Source organism: Lissotriton helveticus, chromosome 7 (assembly GCF_964261635.1).
Source record: "Lissotriton helveticus chromosome 7, aLisHel1.1, whole genome shotgun sequence".
NCBI lineage: Eukaryota > Metazoa > Chordata > Amphibia > Caudata > Salamandridae > Lissotriton > Lissotriton helveticus.
The window spans coordinates 1150079546-1150101352 of record NC_136068.1 but is presented as its reverse complement, the minus strand read 5'-3'; the positions used below and the strand labels follow the sequence as shown (position 1 = coordinate 1150101352).

Sequence of the window (21807 nt, the reverse complement as noted above, 5' to 3'; positions counted from 1 at the left end):
ATTGACAAAGTCAATAGCTCTCGTATTGCAGAGACTGATTGGCTTTGCCTATGCTTGTTACTATCAGTACTATCCCTATGAGTGCTCGCCATTCCTAATGGTGTCACATATTGCACCTGCCTGATGAATATTAATGAGGTAGGCAATTTGAAACCGCATTAGGAATCGCAAACAGTGTCGGAGACACTGTTGTAAATTCCTATTTGCACACGCAAATTGCGAGACGCAAAATGATGCATTTTGCGACTCACAAATTGATTGGGTCGTACATCTGGCCCTTGTGGAATCAGGCAGTGGATGACTGCACACCATCCCTCAGACTTCGTAAGGTTGATGGAGTGCAAGAACCCTAGCACAGTCTCTATGCACTGGTGGTGTTTCTTTCTCCCCCTTCTTCCAACACATACCGCCTGATTCATCAAGCTAAATTGCACTCGCAAAGGGCAAGATTCTCAGAATCTTGCCTTTTGCGAGTGCAATTTTTGCATTTGGGATTCATCATCCCAAATGCAAAATTCGCTATTTAAGAATTCGCACATTTGCGGAGAATTGAATTTAAGGAATCTCTATTTGAGATTCCTTAAATGCAATTCATGAAGCATTTCAAAATTGCGAAAATGCAATTTTGGGCCGCTATTTACCGAGAGGTCAGACCTCTCGGTAAATAGCAAAAACTTAGAAAAATGCATTTAAATGCATTTTTCTAAGTTGTATGTTACACACACACATGTCCTTTGGACATGTGTGTGCGCAACACCAATGTAGATTACATTTCAGGGGTGCTACAGGGTGTCCTTTGGACACCCCTGCACCCTTGAAATCGCATCCTTATTTGCGATTAGCTAATTGCTAATCGCAAATAAGGAATAACTCCCCATGCATTCCTATGGGCCTATAGGCCCATAGGAATGCATGGGGAGTTATTCCTTATTAGCGATTAACAATTAGCTAATCGCAAATAAGGAACATGTAGGAATCGCAATATTTATTGCAATTCCTACATGAATCCCGTTTTGCAAGTCCTTAATAGCGATTCGTTATGAATTGCTATTAGGGGCTCGCAAAACGGGAGAATGATGAATCAGGCTGATAGAGTTTATTTGGCTGGTGATCATCAGATACTTTCACAGTTTCTGTTATAAGGTGTTGGCCCACTCTTTGCTCTCATGAAAGAATTAACAGTTCCAATAGTGCATCACTGCGTGCTTGTAAGACCTTTTTACAAGAGGGAAGTGGCATCATTTTCTCATTACAGACACTTTCTGACATCAGAACACACTTGCAACATAAAAAATAAAGTATGGGAAATTGTGCAAAAATAAGGCTCTCTAATAACAATAACCACCGTAATAATATTAACAACAGTAATCGTCAGTAACATAATCATCATCACTGTCATCATTGCTTAAGTTATGCAGGAAATATTTCCTTATTATATAAACATTATGTGTAACATCACTAATGTACAATTGACCCAGAATTTGCAGAGACAGGTGAGAGCAAGAGAACCATTCTCATTTCATACTAATTTTGTCTATCTTTAGAGTATTGAGAGCAACTGACATAAGGCTCTACTGCCCCAGCCTAAGTCAGCTTTCTCCTAGAGATCCTCAAAGTGATGGAAGTTGTTTCTATCCACAAGAGGGCTTCTCCCTCAATAGTCAATCTGCTTTTTTTTTCCCACCAAGCAGCATCAATGTACATCACATTTGCAATATTCATTTTCATGTACAAGTCATAATGTCACCGTGCCTACATTGACATCCAACATTTTTTTTTTACAAACATTCAAAAATAATCCTGGGCATACGACTCAATACCTGTCTAAAAAGGATTACATCAAAGGGTCTTACACCTGAGCCTCTTGCATCAGAGCTATGTTCGGACTTGACATCTACATTGGAACTATTATAGCAAATTATCATATTGGACAATTGTCCACTTCCCGTATCCATGTGCACCTCTATATTTTGTAATTAACCACTTCAGCGCTAATGACAAGGGTAACTCGTCATGGACTTTCCATTGATTTCAATGGAAAGTCAATGGAAGCTCATCAGGTGCCTTAGCAGCCAAGTGGTTAAGAGTCGTCTTGGGACTGCTGCAAATATTCCAGTAGTGGTTGCCAAAAGTCTTTAGGTCTGGAGGCCTGAGGTATTTCTTCCTCGTACGCACCTAGTGTTTCTTTGCAATATAGCAAGCCAGTTATCCAGACCTTAAATCTGGGTGGTCATTTGCTACCCCACTTTATAGCTACACATCTTTTTGCGAGTAAAAGTGCTACTGCCAGGAGTTTACGTCTCTTGGCCAGTTGAGTTAGCGAATTCCCAGCAGACATACTAGTGGTGTGTTTGAGATTTGTTCGGCTAGCATGTTCGATAGTGCAGCCGTAACTTACTGCCAATATTTGTGCAAATCGGGGCATCTCCACGCCTGAAGCGGGAAGTCAGCCATGGGTGCGGAGCATCGTTGACATTTGTCATCCGCTCTGAGGCCATATTGGTGTAACTTAACCTGTGTGTAATATGTCTGATGGAGAAACTTAAAGTGAATGATCCTTAGGTTACAATTTGATGTAAGTAAATGTAATTGTGCGCAGCTATCGCCCCAGTCTTAATCCGATATTATTACACCTGTTGTCTCCTCCCACCTCTGGAGAAATCTATCAGGTCCTAGGATCTGTTCCTTCTGGGAAGCCGTATATAGTCGTGTGACTAGTTTCGTGCATGTGGGTGCTGTCAATAGTATCTGTAGGGTGTGTAGTGATGTGCGTTCTGTCAGGAACGATTTGTACAAATCTTTAACTGCTGCCCGTAGTCTTAAGTATGCAAACATCTTTAATGGCATTTGATGTGCACATAGGGACGGGCTGTAGTATAGGATGAATTCCTTGTGTGGGAACAACGTACCCATGGTCAAAAAACCCATGTCTCCTAGCACCGTTTGCATTTTCTTTTCCTGTGTAACCAAAAGTTTGGGATGATTTGCCAGTGGTAGCGCCGGAGCATATAAAGGGAGTTTCCGTGCTCCAAGTGCTAGAGTATGCCATGCTCTAGATGTGCATTTGACCAGTTGTATCTTGTCTTTGGGGTAAAAACTAATAAGGTTTGATATGTAGTGTGTTAGTTGTTTTGGATGGACGCTGTCCCTTTCCATTGCAATATGTGGGATATGGGAGTGTGGTTGTGTCCAGTACTGCGCGTGATGTGCTTGCGCCCAATAGTAATATAATTGGAGGTCAGGGGCGGCAAACCCACCTTGGTGGTATGGCTTCGTTAATATCTTCCAGCTGACCCTGGGTTGTTTCCTAGCCCATGTGAGACGTTGTAACTCTGTGCGTAATCTGGCAAAAAAGGCCTGTGTGAACCAAATTGGGATATTCCAAAAAAGGTACAAAAATCGAGGTAATACTACCATTTCCTGGAGCGGAAAACCTATCCGATAGTGATAGTGGTAGTTTAATCCACTTCTCAACTTGCTCTTCCAATTTGGCCATTATATCTGGGTCCCGATGAATCCAGACTCCTAGATGTTTCACCGGATCAGTGTGCCATTTTAGTGGGTAGTCTAAGGTGGGCTGTGGGGTCACTACCGTTAAGGGTATTACTACTGATTTGTCCAAATTTATACTAAGGCTGGAGTATTTCTCAAATCTGATATATTCTCCTATTAGTGGGTTTAAATTCATATCCGGGTATCTAGTGTAAAGTAGCATGTCGTCTGCGTATAAGGAAATTCCTATAGCCCGTAAATTAAATTAAAAGGCCGCCTCCGGATATTTCTGTCTAATTTTACAGGCTAGTGGTTCCAAAGTAAGAGCAAATAAGATCGGGGACAAGGGGCATCCCTGTCTTGTCCCGCGGCTTATCTCAATATGCTGCGAGGTGATGCCATTGATTCGTATTCTGGATCTGGGTTCAGTATACAGCAGGGAAATCCATTTCAGGAAAGGGAGTGGGAACCCCATTCTGGTCAGGACTGTGAACATGAACTCCCACTCCATTGAACCACAGGCTTTTGCCGCATCCAGGTGTGTGGCTGCTGCAGGTAGTTCTGGGTTCAAACTGTGATATAGTGCAAATACGGTACGTATGTTTTGTGTTGTGGATCTAGTGGGGATAAAACCAGCTTGATCTGGCAGTACTAGGGATTCCAGGATGGGTTGTATCCTATTCGCTATTATCTTGGCCAAAATTTTGACATCAATGTTTATAAGTGAAAGGGGGAGGTACAATTCACATTTTTGGGGGTCTTTACCCGGTTTGCGGAGAGCTATCAGCAGTGCCTCACGTAATGATAATGGAAGAACGCCTTCCTCGTACGCTTCCTCGTATATCTCGGCTTAATGAGGTATCAGGAGATCCCTGACTTCTTTGTAAAATTTGCCCGGTAGGCCATCTAGGCATGGTGCTTTATTGTTTGGCAGCGAGTTAATTGCTTCTTTAAATTCGTCTTCTGTGATATGGTGACTGAAATATTCATGTGTGTGTCAGAGAGACAAGCTAAGCCAATATCGTCTAGATAATCGTGTATTTCAGGTCGGGAGGTTGATTTCTGCGTGGAATATAGAGTAGAGTAGTAGGACAAAAAGCTATCTAGGATGGAGGGAGTGTCATATATCGGCGTACCATGGTGACCCATGAGTTGTGTTTTATGTGCTGTCGTATGCATGGGTTTAATTTTGTCTGAAAGTACTCTACCTGGTCTTGCCCCTTCACCATATGGTCTGGCCTTATAATACCGTGATAAATATTTGATTTTGGTGTCAGCAAAATCATGAAATGTGTCTGTTTTGCGCCTTATGTCTGCCAGAAGTGAGGCATCCAGAGTATCAGCATAGTAATCTTCTAGTTTCCGAATTTCCCTTTCCACCATGACCAGTTGATGCTGTATATCCCTAAGAATTCCTGCATGCTTACCAATGCACTGCCCCCTTATAGTGACTTTGAACGCCTCCCAGAGTGTTCTGGAGCTTTTTACGGATCCAGTGTTAATCTGAAAGAAATCTGTAATCACTTGATGTAGTTCACTGCGAAATACTTCTCCCTCAATAGTGAGAGTTTCTTCCATGAAAGAAAGCTGGTTTGTCTTGACAGTGAGCATTTTTGTTTTTTTCTGAAGACAAATCCTGAAAGGAGAGGATTGTCTTTGAGCAAATTGTGAAACGATGCAAGTAGGCAGACAGGACAGCTACAAATATTATGGTTGTTGTCCCTCTGATTCACACTTTCAAAAGAGGCAGTTAGCCAACAGTCTCTCAAGTTAGGCAATATAAGTATAATTCTAGTGTGCTTTTGTGTGAGGGGCAGACCCTCCAGAACCACTTTTCAGAACACTTCTGGACCTGTGGAAGATTGTGCGAGAAATGTGCATGCGCAGCTGCGCGCGCATGCGCAGTTCTCATAAGGATTAGCGAGATGGTGAAGAAGAGGAGGAGGGCAGCTCGGGGACGCCGCATGCCAGGTAAGTGGTTTAAAATTATTATTTAGTAATGTTTGAATTCCTTTTATAAAGGGGGGGTGAGGCAGGGGTTGGCCAACCCCGCTCTGCTGCAGAGTGTGAGGATATTTGTGTTCTCCGTGGAGCACGGTGAAGGCCAATGTCCGCACACTCCACGGGTGGAGCTGAGGTCTCCGCCCGGGATTAAGGAATACTAAAAAGTATAGGCAGTGGGTCTACATCAATGGGCAGTGAGTGGAGGCTCTGAGAGGCACAGGAGCCAGTATGAATACTATTAGTTGTCAGCTGGTTTCCTCAGAGCCGTTAGATGCCAGATGTATGACCATGTCTTTTGCGAGTCACAAATTGCGCTCAATTGCGAGTCGCAATTTGAGACTTGCAAAATGACATGTACAACAGTGTCAGAGACACTGTTTGTGATACTCAATGGGGTCACAAATTGCATGTCTCATCAATATTCATGAGGCACTCGCAATTTGTGACCCCAAATGACTGGCCCTCCCAGGTATGGTGGCCTGCTGGGCTCAGCAGACCTACATGTCTGGGACTACTTTTAAATACAATATTTTTTTTACAAAATGCAGCTTGTTTTCCTTAAAGGAAAACGGGATGCATTTAAAAAAAGAAAAATGAAACGTTTTTGATTCATTTTTTAAGGGCATGTAGTGGTCCCTGGGACCACTGCCTGCCCCTAAAAAAAATTTCCCACTGCATTTGCAAAGGGGAAGGGGTCCCATGGGAACCTGTAGAGTTGTCTCAGCTTTCTGCAATGGAATTTAGAACTTGGTTAGGGGATGGAATGTTGTTATTCAAGGAAAGGGAGGTTGGAGCTCAGGAGCTAGGAGAGCAAGCTGTAGGTAGCTGTGAATGTAACTTGGACCAATAAAGATTACATTTTTCTTCATATTACGTAAGAGTGGATCTTTACATTGGCGACGATTTGAACCCTCTCTGCGCAGGCGGCAGACGTGATTACTACCTCCACCCCTGAATTTTCACCTACATAGAATACTAGAAAATTTGTAAGTAAAGGAAATTCTTCTCAAAGACAACCTATAATCTACGCTTCCCAAGGATTGTGAGTACTAATTGCCTTCACGCCGGAGTGTAAACTTTATTTTTCTATATATTCTTCAACAAATTCACAACGTTGTTGTACCGAGTACAAGGATGTATCATTAATGTCTGTCTTTACCCGGTTCCTGTTTCATTGGATTAACGTGATATATACAAAACGGGATTCTAGTGCCAATTGTAATGCTGTAAAGTTTTAAAACAGTGAAAGAAAAGAAAATTCATTGGGCGCTTCCTTTCATAACTTTGACTTGCGCTCATTAGCTTCCTCTCGTTCCATGCAACTTCGTCATGCCTTGATGCTGGTGTCTAATTCCCTCAGAGACAGCATGCACAACCATGTACAGCAGCGGCCATCTTAAGTGAAATTTCTTTTCGAATTGGAGTCGCGGTCTTGAGGCATCACACACACTTACGCCATGCACACCTACGTACGGAGGCAGCCATCTTAGGTGAAATTTCTTTTGGGATTTGAGTTGCGACGTTGAACCATCACGCAAAACCACGTATGGCAGTGGCCATCTTGAAGGTTTTTTTGGGGGGAATTGAGTTTACAGCGTTGAAGCATCACATGATTGTATAAACAGTTGCGGCCATCTTAAGAAAGGGAACTTTTCAAGATCCTTAGAGCATTGAGCTTCTTTAACACAAAACACGCATCACTCATTACGCTTTGGAACTCTCATACTGCGTGAGCTGTGTTTCAAGTTGGATCTTTCCTTGGATTAATTGATTGATCTGGATATTGAACCCTGGTTTTTTACTTTGATGTTTTTGTTTTAATTTATTGTGTTAGTTTATTATTTGTTTTAATCAATTTTGCTTTCACAGGTGGATGTAACACACTTAGCCTATTTGTTTATACACTGGGCATCTATTATCTCATGGCTGACCCACCCACCTTTCTTGCCACTCCTGGTGAACCTTCCATTCCTTCGAAGGACTGGAAGAAGTTATTTCTTACTTATGTTTTAGCCACCGGGGCTGACAAGTATAGTCCTGTTTGCAGTCAAGCTATTTTACTCCATCATTTAGGAGTAGAGAGGCGACATTTGTACGAAGAACTCCCCGAAATTTCCTAGGGTATGGGAGATGGAGAGCCAAATAATGTTATAATGTTTACAAAATGTCAATGAGAATGTTGGAAACTCATTTCACTACAAAAGTAAACATTGTTTTGGGAAGACACACTTTTTTTGTTTTGTGCAAAAAGTTGATGAAGATGTTGCATCCTATGTTGCTGCATTAAGGGGACTTTTTGTAACTTGCAGATTTGAAGGGTAGGCAGATTCTCTTACATGAGACCAGATTGTAAGGTGTACCAATAATAATAGAGCAAGGGAAAAATTCTTCATAAAGGATACTCATTTGGAAGAAGCAATTTTAATCGCTAAGGGGTTAGAGCACACAGATTTATGAATCAAAGAAATGGACAAATGTTCTAGTGCTGTAATTTCAAAGAAAGTAGTCCCTAAAGTGCCCGAAGTACATTCATCTATTGATGAAACAAAGAAGGTGAAGCCTAATGTAAAACCTTGTTTTTCTAGTAAACCCAGTGACACTTGGTGGGGTGCACCTATTCCCCATTGTCTCGACACAAGGGTGGTCAAATGTTACCGTTGTGATACTCCAGGTCACATAGCTTCTAGCACCAAGTGCATGGCTAGGAATATAACATATCGAAGGTTTCTCTCTTAAAGAAGGATCCTCTGGCAGCCCCTGTGTGCTGAATAACAATATTATCAGAGAAAAGACACACAAGTTAGAAAAACCTCACTGTACCATTGGCTTCAATGAGCGTAGTGTCAAGATGTTAGTTGATTGTGGCAGTCTTTATACATTGCTATCAATGGAAACATACCATAAGACATGGAATGATGAAGATTTCTCATGGGACAAATCTGACATTAAGGCTGTTGCATACAGTGGAAACACTATGGAGATTCTAGGGTTGAGGTGGATGGTGATCAACTTTATTGGGATCAAAGAGTATAGACCAGAGTATTTGCCAAAATTAGGGTCAAACCTACTAGGTTGGTGCCACCAAAAAGATCTTGGGATCATCTTGAATCCTAATGCTACTGAACCTGTCATGACCACTGTTGTGAATATTGTTGACACGTATGAGATTACCATAATGCATAAGTATACAGATGTATTCTCTGATAAACTGGGGAGGTTCAAGGGTTTCTCACATAAAATTATTTTGAAATTTTGAAGAAAATGCTGAACTAGTTGGGTATAGAGTTAGGAGTGTCCCCCATTTGATGAAAGAGCCTCTGCTAGGTGAAATTGAGAATTTATTGGAAAAGAAATAATAGAACCCATTGAGGCCTCTGAATGGTTGGCTCCCATCGTAGTCGCACTTAAAGATGGAGGGAAAATGTGTTTATGTGTTGACTTGCATGACATGAACAAACATATTGGGGTTGAATGGCAACCTTTACCCAATATTTCTGAGATACTAACGGCCATGGGTGGTGGGGAAGAATTTAGTGTAATTGAAATGTCTGAGACATATCATCAAATTGACCTTCATGAAGACTAGACATCTCACCTCGTTTGTTACACCAATGGGGGTATTCAGTTATTGCATGATGCTATTTGGCTTAGCATCCGCCTCAGCGGTGTTTCAAAGAGTCATGCAACATATATTTGTTGGTTTGAGTGATGTTCTCTGTTTCCAAGACGATGAGTTAGTAGTTCTGAAAGACGGCAACCATCATGATGAAATAATGGATGAGGTGTTAAAAAGTATGGAGACTCATGGTCTAACAATAAGGAAAGAAAAGTGCCAATTGAGGAAGTGATGTGTGACATAACAAGGGCATGAAATTTCCAAGGCTGGAATCAAACCAAGAAAGAACATTGTTTCTGATTTGAGGGATGCACCTATACCGCTTAACAAAGGTCAATTAAAATCTTTTCTTGGACTTGCATCATATTGTGAGGGGATTTACTGAGATTGCTGTACCATTAAGGTTGTTGATGAAGAAGGGTGCTTTGTTTGATTGTAATGAGGCTTGTAATGAAGCATTCCATGAGGTAAAATCATGTATTCTCCATGCTCCGACTCTCGGACACTTTGATGTCAGTGCGAAACTTTTGTGACCACTGATGCAAGTGTAGTAGGGATAGGAGCTGGTTTGACCCAAGTATATGAAGGTCATGAGAGGATTACAGGATTTGCATCTAGAAGACTTTGTTGTGCTGAAGTTTCCTATTCAGTAATTGAGAAAGAGGCCTTGGTGTGCTGTTGGGGGGTCAAACATTTCAGGTACTTCAGTCCTATTACCATGGCGGGCAGATCACCACCGTCCGACCGGCGGTGGCAATCCACCCGCCAAAACTCACCGACGGACGTCCTTTTACCCCCGCCACATTAGCATGGCGGAGTGTACCCGGGCAGATGAAAAGACTGTCATGATTGCCTGATGGGAGGAAAAAGCTCATAATATGGTGGCGGTGCCTTGCAGGCACCGCCATCCATATTATGATGGATGCGTTAGAATGCCTTTCCAAGGCGGAGACTCTGCATGCGGTCTTTAACCTGGGGGGCCTGTTGCGGGCCCCTTGGGTGTTGGGGGGTGCACATGTGGGGTACCCATGGTACCCCCTTCATTGGCATGCACAAGGTAGCAGGCACTGCACGGTACCTGTCACGTGCATGCCAACAGCACCGCCCGCAACAATGTTAAATATGCAGGATGCGACTGCCATGGGGGCAGTTGGTACGGTTTACCGTTACGGTGGCGGGCGGACTGTGTCAGCACACCATCATAATGGGCTCCTTTGTTTGGAATCTACCTTTTAAAGTCTGTACTGATTATATGCCACTTATCCATCTTTTTAAAGGTGGTTGGGGTTTAGAAGGTAGTGTGACTCCCAGGATCTCCAGGTGGATGCTTTCTATTCTTGAATACAATTTTGAAGTGAGTATGTGAAGGGTTTGAAAATTGTAATGGCTGATTTTCTGTCCAGGATGCCAGTTGATGAAATCGAAGTGGAAGTGGAAGACATGAAATTGAAGTGGTGAAGGACATGGAGGAATTAGCTCTTGATCGAAATAGAGTGGTGAACTGCCATGTTGGAAGATGCTGTTTTGCAGCATGTGATCAAGTTTGTGTCTGAAAGTGAAGAAAGGGCACTTGTGGATGATGCTTGCTTCAAGGGTTTTCGCAATGTGGAAGCCGAACTGAGTGTGTGTAATGGTAGACTGTTGAGAAGGAGTCAGTTTGTGCCGCCATTAGGACTCAGGAAGAAAATTGTTAATGTTGCACATGAAGGACACCTGGGTAGGAAAATGACTAAGAGACATATACGTCACTCTTTTTGGTGGCCTGGCATGGAAAGTGATATCGAAGATGTTGTGAGAGAATGCTATGCGTGTGCGAACAGTAACAAGACTAAAATTGTGAGGCAGTCCCCCTGGCATGTGTGGCTTTTCCCAATCGACCAAGAGAGAAGGTGGCAATTGATTTGTTGGGGCCAATATCTAAACTTGGCTCACGTAGCAAGTTTATAATGGTTCTAGTAGATTATCAATCTAATTGGTTTGTTATCGAAACTACTGATTGCATCGACACTGAGAAGGTAGTAGGGTTTTTGGACAGAGTGTTCATGAACGAAGGAATTCCAAAGACCCTATTATCTGATAATGGCGTACAGCTAATGTCAAGAAAGATGCAAGAGCTCTTGTGCAAACTTGAAATTAAACATGAAAGGCTGGCTTTGTTCAGACTTCAAGCCAATTGTTTGGTTGAGAGAATCAACGTCTTGATTATGGAAAATATTCAACTTTCACTCTCCAATGGTTTATCTTGGTTTGTGGATTGAAAAAGCTGGTGTGGTCCTATAGGGTTACTTTACATTCGGTTACTGGAGTGTCTTGTGGTCTGAAAGAAGTTCCAGGTTGGCTTAAAGACAAGGACTGTAACTGGGTTGAGCCGAATGCTGTAGAAAGTGATGTGACTCAAAAGCAATTTATTGCAATGGAATATTACATAAAGGAGGGTGATTGGGTTTCAGTAAAGAGGTATTGAATTGTTACCAACGGTGAAAGCATCATTTCTAAACCTGTACAAGTAAAAACTGTGAAAAATAATATTCTCATTTTAGCTGATGGTTCTGCTTGGAGTGTGGGGAATGTCTCCAAATGTTGTGCTCTTCAAACGATTACGAGTGACTAATGTTTGGTTCTTTCCACTATTTTGTACCCTGATCTATTCCTCATTCTTCTTCATTTTCTTTCTGTTTGTCCATGTATTGTTAGGAATTGACAAATTGTGATAAGGAGGATGATGTGTAGAGTTGTCTTAGCTTTCTGGGATGGAATTTAGAACTTGGTTAGGGGATGGAATGTTGCTCTTCAATAAAAGGAAGGTTGGAGCGCAGTAGCTGGGAGAGCAAGCTGAGCAAGGTGTAGGTAGCAGTGAATGTAACTTAGACCAATAAAGATGACATTCTTCTTCATGCTGGGTCAGAGTGGTTCTTTACAGGACCCCCTCCATTTTGCGATTGCATTACCACCCTCTCGAAGATGGCGGTATATTGCGAATGTTTTGTGACGACAATTGCGATCGCAAAACATTTGTACATGGCTTGTGAAATCGCTATTAGGACGGGAACGCCCCTTCCTAATAGCGAGTTGCTAAACACTATTTTGCAAATTGCAATTTATTTGCCACTCACAAAATAGTGCTGATACATTGCCCACAGGGTTTTTTCATGCACAAACAGGTCCCAGACCTGTTTGTGCATACAAAATCCCTTTGTGCATCTGGCCCTTAGTCCCTAATATGGTTCATCAGGTCATAACAGCCAACAACCACGAGAATCACATTTCCATGGCTGTGGTTCCCTTTGAGTGGAGGGGTCTCAGGTTCCTTAAGGGTAGCCATGAGTCCAGCCTTGCCTTGTGGATTCTCTGCTCGGTAATGACCATGGAGCACACTATCTGGAAAGAGGTGGAGCTCCAGTCCCATCTGGAGATATTGGGGTTCCTGACCACACAGTCCATGGTAGGCCTTGGGGGAAGCTCAAATGTCCTGGAAACAGGAAAAAAGGCCCAGCTACCTGCCAAACAGAAGAAGGCAGGGGGCATGGGAAAACCCGCCCAGGATATTTCCATTGTCTGGAAGGAGGCTGAACCTGAGGGTGATTCCCTGGAACCTGCATGGAAAGGCACTGCTGCCCTGGGGCACCAGCCCGAGTTGGACGGCTGGCAAAATGAAAAAGGGCCCTGGCCCGGCAGAATTCTGCAAAGAACAGAGAGAGTGCCTTACACTTGAGGACCTAAAGTCACAGGTCGAGGTCCAGGAAGCTGGCAACACCTCTAGTGATCACCTGATCTATTTGGACAATGTTCTCGTCTGTAGTGAGCCTAAGGTTCCTGAGCTTGGATCAACCTGTGTGTTGGTGTTCCTTCAGTGCTACAGGGCCATCCTACTGGATCTGGCTCATGACATACCCCTGGGAGGACATATGAGGCAAGCCAAAATCTTTGCAAGTTTTGTTACCCACTCTAATTGGCCCCAGTGACAATGACCTCAGATGCAGTCTGCAGGCCCTGTCCCACTTGTCAGGCCCCTAAAAAGTCTGAGGAAAAGCATAAGCCCCACTGTTTCTACTCCCCATAGTAGGAACACTCTTTGAGAGGGTGGGTATTGATGTTATGTGAGGGGGTGCAGGAGATAGAGCGGGCGATTCGACCCACTTACTATTGCCACATGCATTTGGCGTGCAAGACATCCAAAACTATGCATTCCAAATGTGTGACGGCGTGTGATTTATTTTATCTACAAAGAAGAGATGATGAAGCTCAGTCCTAATGTAATTCAGCCTTACAAGGCCTTGTTCATGGAATGTTTTCAACAAGTTTCTTTCTCCATGTTTATTACAAATTTTCAAGGACGTCACTACAGCTTTCACCATGTTTGATTCATTGGAATTGCAGTTTGTCCTTTCACCCGGTGCAAATGTAAAGTGCTGATGTGCTTGCGATGATACATTTAAACGCAAAAAAAACATGTGGAAGAAATAAATTGTTATTCTAACAATTTCATATTTGAAATTTCCCAGGGTCCTTTAAGAGCGCAGATGAGTCCAATTAACAGTAATGCTTTTAAATAATTCACAGTAGTTTTTGACAGTGCTTATTCATATTTTCATAGGTCCCTGGACATTACAAATGTCCTCTGCCAAAAGCGTGCTAGCAATGGTTAGTAGTCCTGGGTATCCGACTGCAGGAAAAAAGGTTGAAAGTGTCCATTTAAAAAAAAAAAAAAATTCTCAATGTGAGGTATCTGCTGACTGGCTAATAAATGCTGCCCATTCCGGAGATTCTATTTTCGATTTCAGACCAGCTAGGTTCCAAGACAAGATTGACCTGGGTTTACCAAAATCAAATACAGTGTCATCATTTTGGATTATATCAAAGATGCCAGCTGGCGAGATAGTTAAGGGGGCCGTTAGAGGCCTCAGCGGTGGTGCAGAAAGAATGGTATCCTGCATGGAAATTGTACCATATACTGGATTTACATCAATACTTGGTTCGCTACATACTGTATGGGCTTTCTCACTTAGTAGTCAATCATTAGAATATAGCCCTGAGCTTGCCTTTATGATGTCCCTGAAACCTTTTTCGTTTTTGGTTAGCCAGTTCTGGGGGAGGGTGGATCTCATTTGGATCCTAGAGTGGTCCGGAAAAAAGGTTCTATATTCTAGATTTATTAGATCTTCCACCATCTTTGAGCTTTGAAAGGTCAATTTCATGCAGTCACATATGTCCTCATGAAAAGTGAGCCTCTCAGCACTGAGGATATCCTCTCTAATAACAGACTTGCAAACCCTAACATACCTAATCCAATGGATTGCTTTATTAGTTAAGGATTCGGTGGATTCATGGTCTCTGCCGGGGCTCAGCTTAGGAGTGTTAACCATGTATACCTTTGTTGATTTACTTAGATAGGAATTGGTGTGAGGGGGGTTCGTGCTCAAAGTGGCTGTTCTTGTTAGTTGGTGACTACTTACAGGTGTCTGACCATGGAATCTACCTCTAAGAGTAGAATCGCCACCCACATTCCCTGTTTGTGTTAATGCTGTGTTTGAGGTTGTTTTACCACAGACATGTCGATCATGTTTGGCATGCGATACTCCACTCCCTGTCCTAACCACCTCACTAAAAGGAATCCCTATAGGTGGGGATAGAGCTAGTTTGGTGTGGGGAGTATTGGTGGGCTTAGTTGGCTTCGCCACCTGTGTTTTACTTGTGCCAATAGGTTTCAACGGTACAGGGCCAGTTATACAATAGCCTGAATCCGTCCTAATGCTATTCACGGCAGCTGTAAGTTGGTCAATTTTGACTTGCATATCTTCTACCAAATTACACAGGTGCTTTACTACTTCAAGAAGTGGGTTGCCATTTGATTCTATTGGCAGAAGATACTCATGAATTCCCCCCCCCCACAAGAACCACCGGTTTTCCCCACCCCCTGCTTTAGGTTTACTCAAAAACATTTCCGGAATAACAGCTCCACTCCGCTTTTGTCCCTTCCCTTCTTTACCGTGCGTATGGCTCCCACCCGCTTGACCCCTCTCTATTGCATTAGGGGGGATAGTGAGTAAGTCTTCACAGTCCTGCACCAATGCATCAATGCGATCCATTACACAGTTTCCTGCCGCATGGGACAAACGTTTCTTGGGAGGCTTGACTTTCACCCGCTTACCTTTTTTCCCTCCCTTAGACACCACACCCGGGACCTCGTTAGCATCCTCAGTTGTTTTCCTTTTCCCCATAGTTCCAATGAATACAGCTACAGCAACAAACAAGAGAAAAGTTGGACACAAAGTACCTTCAAATGGTGATGTAAGGGGGGTGGCCCAGCCCTGCCTCTCCCTGCCCCGGATGGCCACAGACGGCCCGCCCTTTGCTCCGGCTTCTCCTGCCCGCTCCCGGGCAGCGGGGGATTGAGTTGATCAAATAACGACCGGTCTGAGGGCGGGTCACAATCAGGTGTGCAGGTGTGTTCAGCCCCTAGGATTGCTGGGACTGGTAGTCCGAAGTTGGATCACGGGTGTCACTGCACCAGCACCTGATGCAGGATGTGTCAGCACGCTGTCCCAAATGCAGATAGGTGTCTGGTCCTGCCTGGAGACCCGTCTTGACGCTGCGGCACCCGCGAAGGGTGCGGCGAGGTCTTTTCAGGCGTCTGGTCTGAGGGCGTGTCACAATCAGGTGTGCAGGTGTGTTCAGCCCCCCTTAGGATGACATCCTATCCAAGAAATTATGGTGGTGGCTCAGCCCAGCCTCTTCCAGGCTTTGATGGGCGCAGATGGGCCCGCGCTTGGACCAGCCTCCTCCCGAGCTTTGCCCGAGCGCGACCTGGGAACACCCGTGCACATACTATTTGTACTTAATAATCTGTAAAATGTTACATTGAAATATCGCAAACAATTGACACTGTCCCAAACAATTTGTAGATCTACAAACATAGCAACATTTATTTATTTATTTATGTATTTACTGATTTTATACAGTGCATAGCTGCCCCAGCAACGGGGTCTCCCAGCGCTACCCAGGTAAACGTTCAAGCAGATACAAACAAGGAGGGCTGGACTGACAACTAGGCAGTTTGGAATGCTGCCGAGCAGGGGGCTGATTTCACTGCGGTGGGGGCTGATTTCGTTCATGGAGACCTGCGTGTGCTTCGAAATAATTAAAGCAAAACGAATTTTCGTTTAGCACACGCAGGTCTCCATGAACGAAATCATCCCCCAGCTCAGCAGCATTCTAAACTGCCTGGTAGCCAGGCCAGCCCTGCAAACAAGTGCAAAAGGAATTACCCCAGAAAGAGCCAGGTCTTTATGGCTTTCCGGAACTCAAGATGGTTCTGAAGTCCTCTAATCGCAGAAGGAAGGGAATTCCAAAGTTTAGCCGCAAACACCTTAAAAGAGCGGCCACCCGCTCTGGCTCTGTAAACACAAGGAATACAGACCAGCTGTTTATCCTCGGAACGAAGAAGTTGACTTGGGGTATATGGCACTAACATGTTAGCTTGCACATTAGGAGCTCGATGATTCAAGATTTTGTGAGCAACAAAAACGTTTTAAACTGAATTCTTCTTTCCACCGGCAACCAGTGTAGCCTGGAAAGAAACCTAGACACGGAACATGATATAGGAAGTGCCAGCAAAGTCCGGGCTGCCGCGTTTTGTATTCGCTGAGCCGCAGAGTACAAGAATTGCTGGCACCCAAATATACAGAGTTTCCATAGTCCAGTCTGGACAGAATCGTGGCCTGTAAGATGGTCTGACGAACAGTGGGATCAAAGAAACCCAGCAGAGGTTTAAGTCCTCTCAGCAGCCCGAAAGCAGGTCCCTGTGAATGACTTGGATTGGGTATCAAAGGATAGACTTCTATCAGTCCAGAAACCCAGATTCCTGACCGCCTCCTTTGGTATGGGAGCTGGTTTAAGTTCAATCGGCCACCACTTTTCAGACCACAAGTCACAGTCTCTCCCCAGTAAAAGGATTTCTGACTTGCTTGCATTGAACTGCAAGCAGTTAGCTGTCAACCAATTGGCAATTGCCAGCATATCATCCGTGAATTTAACAAGATTAGATGTACATTTCTTAGAAAAAGCGATAACCAATTGGGTGTCTTCAGCGTATGACACCAATGACAGCCCCCTGCTCCTAGCTACCACCGCTAGTGGTTGTACACAGATATTAAAAAGCAAGGGGCTTAGGATCGAGCCTTGAGGCACCCTACATTTATTAGCATAGTCCTGAGAATGGAAAGGTGGCACAGTGACCTGGAAGGTTCTACCCTCCAAAAATGAACAAAACCAAGTGAGAGCCAAGCCTCATACATTGTATGTGTTCTCCACTGACATAGACAAGAGACCTTTGTTTAGGACTGTTAGAACCCACCAAATTCCTGCCATTTAAATTAGAGATGTTTATTGTACTTCTTTAAGCAAAGACGTTTTATGAATCATAAGAAACAATATTGGAAATACAAATTTATGTATATTTACCAAACATGCCGTAGTCATCAATTGGCATCGGAGCTAAAATCTGAGAAAGCCGAATTTCGTAAGAGAAAGAGTTCTTGAAAACGATTCCCAAGAGCGCCTTATCTGAATTCCAGGCCTCAGTCAACGCAATTTCATTTTCGAACCCTTCAATTCTGTTACCTGTTGTTTGAAGGCACATATAAGTATGTAAAGTAAAACGTCAACACTTTGAAGTACTGCACAGAGTGAGAGAAAAGAACGTGCAAACCACGCCCAGCTTTAAGGGCAAATGACAGAAACTAATGTGTTATTCATCCAAACATACACCTCTCCCACCCACTTATAACCATATGTGCAAATGTTGTGTTTATTTATCTATTAATTCGTGTATTTCCAACATATGCATATTGAACAGGCTTCGATGGTAATCATTAAAATACGGAGAACGGCAAGATATGTTATCCAATTATGTGTGAAGTACAAATATGTTTAAATAAAACCTTTGCTCCAACAAGACATTTTATTCCCAAGCCAATGGACTACAAGAGAAAATTACAGGAACCTCTGTACCTAATAAATGAAGCAGAATTTTAGAAAAACATGCATAATGCAAAATATGCAAATTTCATAAACGTTTCTGCTTGGAACTAAAAGTTTCAACCAAGCCAATTGCTGACCCTTCGGAGACTTAAAAGTACTTGGGGGCATATCACCAACGATTACTGATATTTATCGCTAACGAGGCTTAGCAACTAATTTTTTAACGCTAAGCATCGCCGGAAATTATCGCAGAGATAACTTGCTATTAGCAAGGTTTATCTCAGAAGTGATAAAAATCCTCGCGCTAACTGCCAAATGATTATTGCTGGAAAACCAACGATAATCTCTCGAAGTTTGGTGTTAGCTTGATGATAGGGGCTCACAAACTTAGCCATGATATCCACCTTCCATAGGATATCATGGCTAAGTCAGGAAAATACCAGGTGTAAAAAAAGCAGCGCTAACCACGGGTAGCGCTGTTTTTTTTTATCACTAACAGGGTTAGCGAAATCCTTGATAATAGGAGAAATGTCGCTTAACAACATTTCTCCTATTAATTTTCTCTGGAACGCCCCCTTTGCATCTCATTAGAGATGCAAGGGGAAGCGTGGAGAAAAAGGCTGCTAACATGCGAATTTGTGTGTCAGCACCCTGTTGCTGATAGGGAGATCATTTTATCTCGGCTTTCTTGGCTTTTAAAGCCAAAAAAGCGGAGATAAATCATCCCTTGATAATATGCCTCTTGGAGTCCTCAGGGATTCGCATGGGGTGGGGGTGTAATAGTAAATATTTTAGTTCTCTTGTGAAGAGACATACGTGGCAGTTGCCTCGGTGACTCGTGAGATAGTGCTCCAAACCAATACTTGAAGAACAGTATTGCAGGACAGCTCACAGCACAGGCTGGAAGCCCGCAGTGCCCTCTCAATGTAACATCACATGCAACAAAAACACACAGTTACCACCGATGGCCTGCATATAAGGGGCACAAGGCTGGCTTTTCCCACATCCCTAAGACAGAAAACTCTACAACGATATCAACCGCCAGTGCAAACCCAAATCAAAATAAGAGAAAGTATAGTTCTGTTACTCGTAATTCCAGGGTAATTCCTGTAGCTGTTTACTTTGCAAGAGCACTGACTGCTGAGACCTACCGCAATATCACAAACAAATCTCAGTGAATGACAATTCCAAGTACTCTGCCAGTGCTTTGATTCATCACCTCTGTCAGGGCTGATTATTGGCTGTGTTGGAAACTGTTTTTTAATGCTTAGTGTGAAATCATATTATAGCTTTTTTCCAGAATACCTTTTGAAAAAACAAAAATAGGCCATAGTCATGACCAAAACCCAGAACCAAACCCTTTCAGTCAAATGTCACACTGGCACAACAGTGGTTAGCCAAGACGGTATGTTACTTCATTGTGATACAATAGCAAGGTTCCTTTAGTCTCCGCTTTATGCACATTTTCATATAACTAGGAATACCACAGTCAGGAATGATAACCAGAGATAAAGAATTGAGAATGTGCAACATTAAACAGTTCCTTAAATCCCAAACCATGCAGAAGAAAAAGACTGGCAGGGGCAACTCAATGCAAGAAAATGAAAAGTTATCTTTGATGGAGGAAGAATTACAAGCACCCACTGAAGGGGTTCTCGAATGCTTGTTGAAATACAACAAACCTAAACACCTTGTATAGAACTGAGATCATTACAAGGATGGACGAGACACACTGAATGTGGTGGCTGAAGCAAGAGTGGGTGAATTTGAAACATTTTCAGCTGATCGTGCTGTGCTCCTGCTATAAATCCAAGTGCTCAAAGAAGGACACCACAGCTTGGAGTCTAATGTTTACATTTTACCCCTAGCAGAGCTTTGTGTTTCTAACATCACTGAGCTTGATTCAGCTTGAGCGCACCAGGCTTCAGAGAAACGTAATGCCTGATTGATGTATGAAACTCAAACACTACTACTATGGAATGAATGAATACCTTATGCTTAAACCTCAAAACCAAACCAGTAATGCATTTCAGAAATGCTCATATTAAACTTTATTATCATGAATCTAAACTAAACAAACTTCTAAACCACCTAACAGGAGACAACTGTTAGTCATTACAACAGAATAGAAGATTATACTTTGAGGGGCTTCCTGTTCAAACGCAACTCCAAATATGAATGCAACTCGATTCAACTGAAATCTCAAGCATCTAACTTTAAGGGACTATTTTAGGATTCACTGAGGAATCAAGTTGAAAAAACCATTCAGCCTTCTTAGTCTTGATGGTACGCAATATGGAAGGTTACTCCTTACTGGATTAAAAGAGTGTGAGCAATGAGGACATGGCGAAGACGACCAATGAGGTATCTTTGCCTAATATGTATATAGGTGGGGGGGGGCTCCATTTTATTTTATTTTGTTTTCATTGAATAAATATTCCAAAAATTGGATATATGGTGCACGGTTTCTTGACTGTTGCCCTCTTCCATAATTCTACTGACCTGTTCCAAATGGGCATCATGCCATCCAGTGCTTTCAATAGAAAATTGGTATTGTTGGTAGATGGGTGACACTGACCTGTGATTTCCATGCCCTTTGACCTTTATTCTTGACCTTGCTCAAAATGGAAATAATATATCTGTTTTTGAAAGTCAGACCTGCAAAAATTTATTGATTTTTAGGAACTCGTAGTTGGTGTTTTATCCATGTTAAATTTACTGTTGCCTATCAAAAAATGACTTCCGTATGAAATATCCGAGAAGTGGCTTTTCCTGTACTGCCATGTTTACTTTAGTGTTGACTTGAGGAGGAAGTTATGTGGCAGAATGGTGTCGGGGGAGCAGGGAAGGGGGTGGAATACATTAACGCATTCCAGCTCAACATTGGCAAAGTGGCATTGGTGGGAGACGTATGGAAGATAAAACCCAATCTTTATTTTACATTACTAAAGTTATTTATTTATTTTATTTTTGCCATTTGTACAGCGCTCTGTTACCCGTAGGTGTCCTGGCGCTAAGTGTTACTCCTGAGATAGAGGCAGGTTAGGGAATCAGATGGTAAACAGCCATGTCTTTAAAGCTCTTCTAAAGGCCATGAGGTCCGTCAGTTTTCTGAGGGCGTGGGGCAAGGCATTCCAAGCTTTAGCTGCGCCCAGCACAAAGCTTCTGCCTCCCCAGCGCGCTCTCTTAATCCGAGGCACCGCGATCAGCCCCATGTCAGCCGACGGTACCAATAAAAGTACCGCCGAAAGAATAAAGGTCCCTTGCCTTGTAAGGACTTGAATACTAGGCATAGAGCTTTAAACAGAATTCTCTTTCGCATCGGAAGCCAGTGCAGCTTGACCAGCTCCTGAGACACGGGGACAAATTTAGGGATCCCCAAAATGAGCCTAGCCGCCGCATTTTGGAGTACCTGCAGTTTATTGAGTACCCCCTGTTGGGCACCAAGAAATAAACTATTACAATAATCCAACTTTGCCATGACCAACGTTGTGACCACTGTCTTCCTATCACTGCCAGGGATGAATGGAAGGATCTTACGGATTGATTTGAGCAGGTAGGCCACCGAAGAAGATAGAGCATTGACCTGGGGACGAAAGGTGAGTTGATCATCGATCACCACCCCCAGATTTTTCACCTTCGCTACTGGGGTGGGGGCCTTGCCCATTTGGTCTGGCCACCAGCTTGGACTCCAGAAGTTAGTGTTTGAACCAAAC

General features: G+C 43.1%; 1 protein-coding gene across 1 annotated transcript in view; it reads right to left on the bottom strand.

Annotated features, from left to right (window-relative positions):
- The window catches only part of LOC144770056 (ABC-type organic anion transporter ABCA8-like), a 2854033-nt gene that overhangs the window by 2564378 nt on the left and 267848 nt on the right, over window positions 1-21807 (bottom strand). The window contains exon 4 of the mRNA XM_078654287.1: window positions 17573-17731. Coding sequence (XP_078510413.1) covers window positions 17573-17731 — 159 coding nt within the window. The remainder of the gene's footprint in view (window positions 1-17572; window positions 17732-21807) is intronic.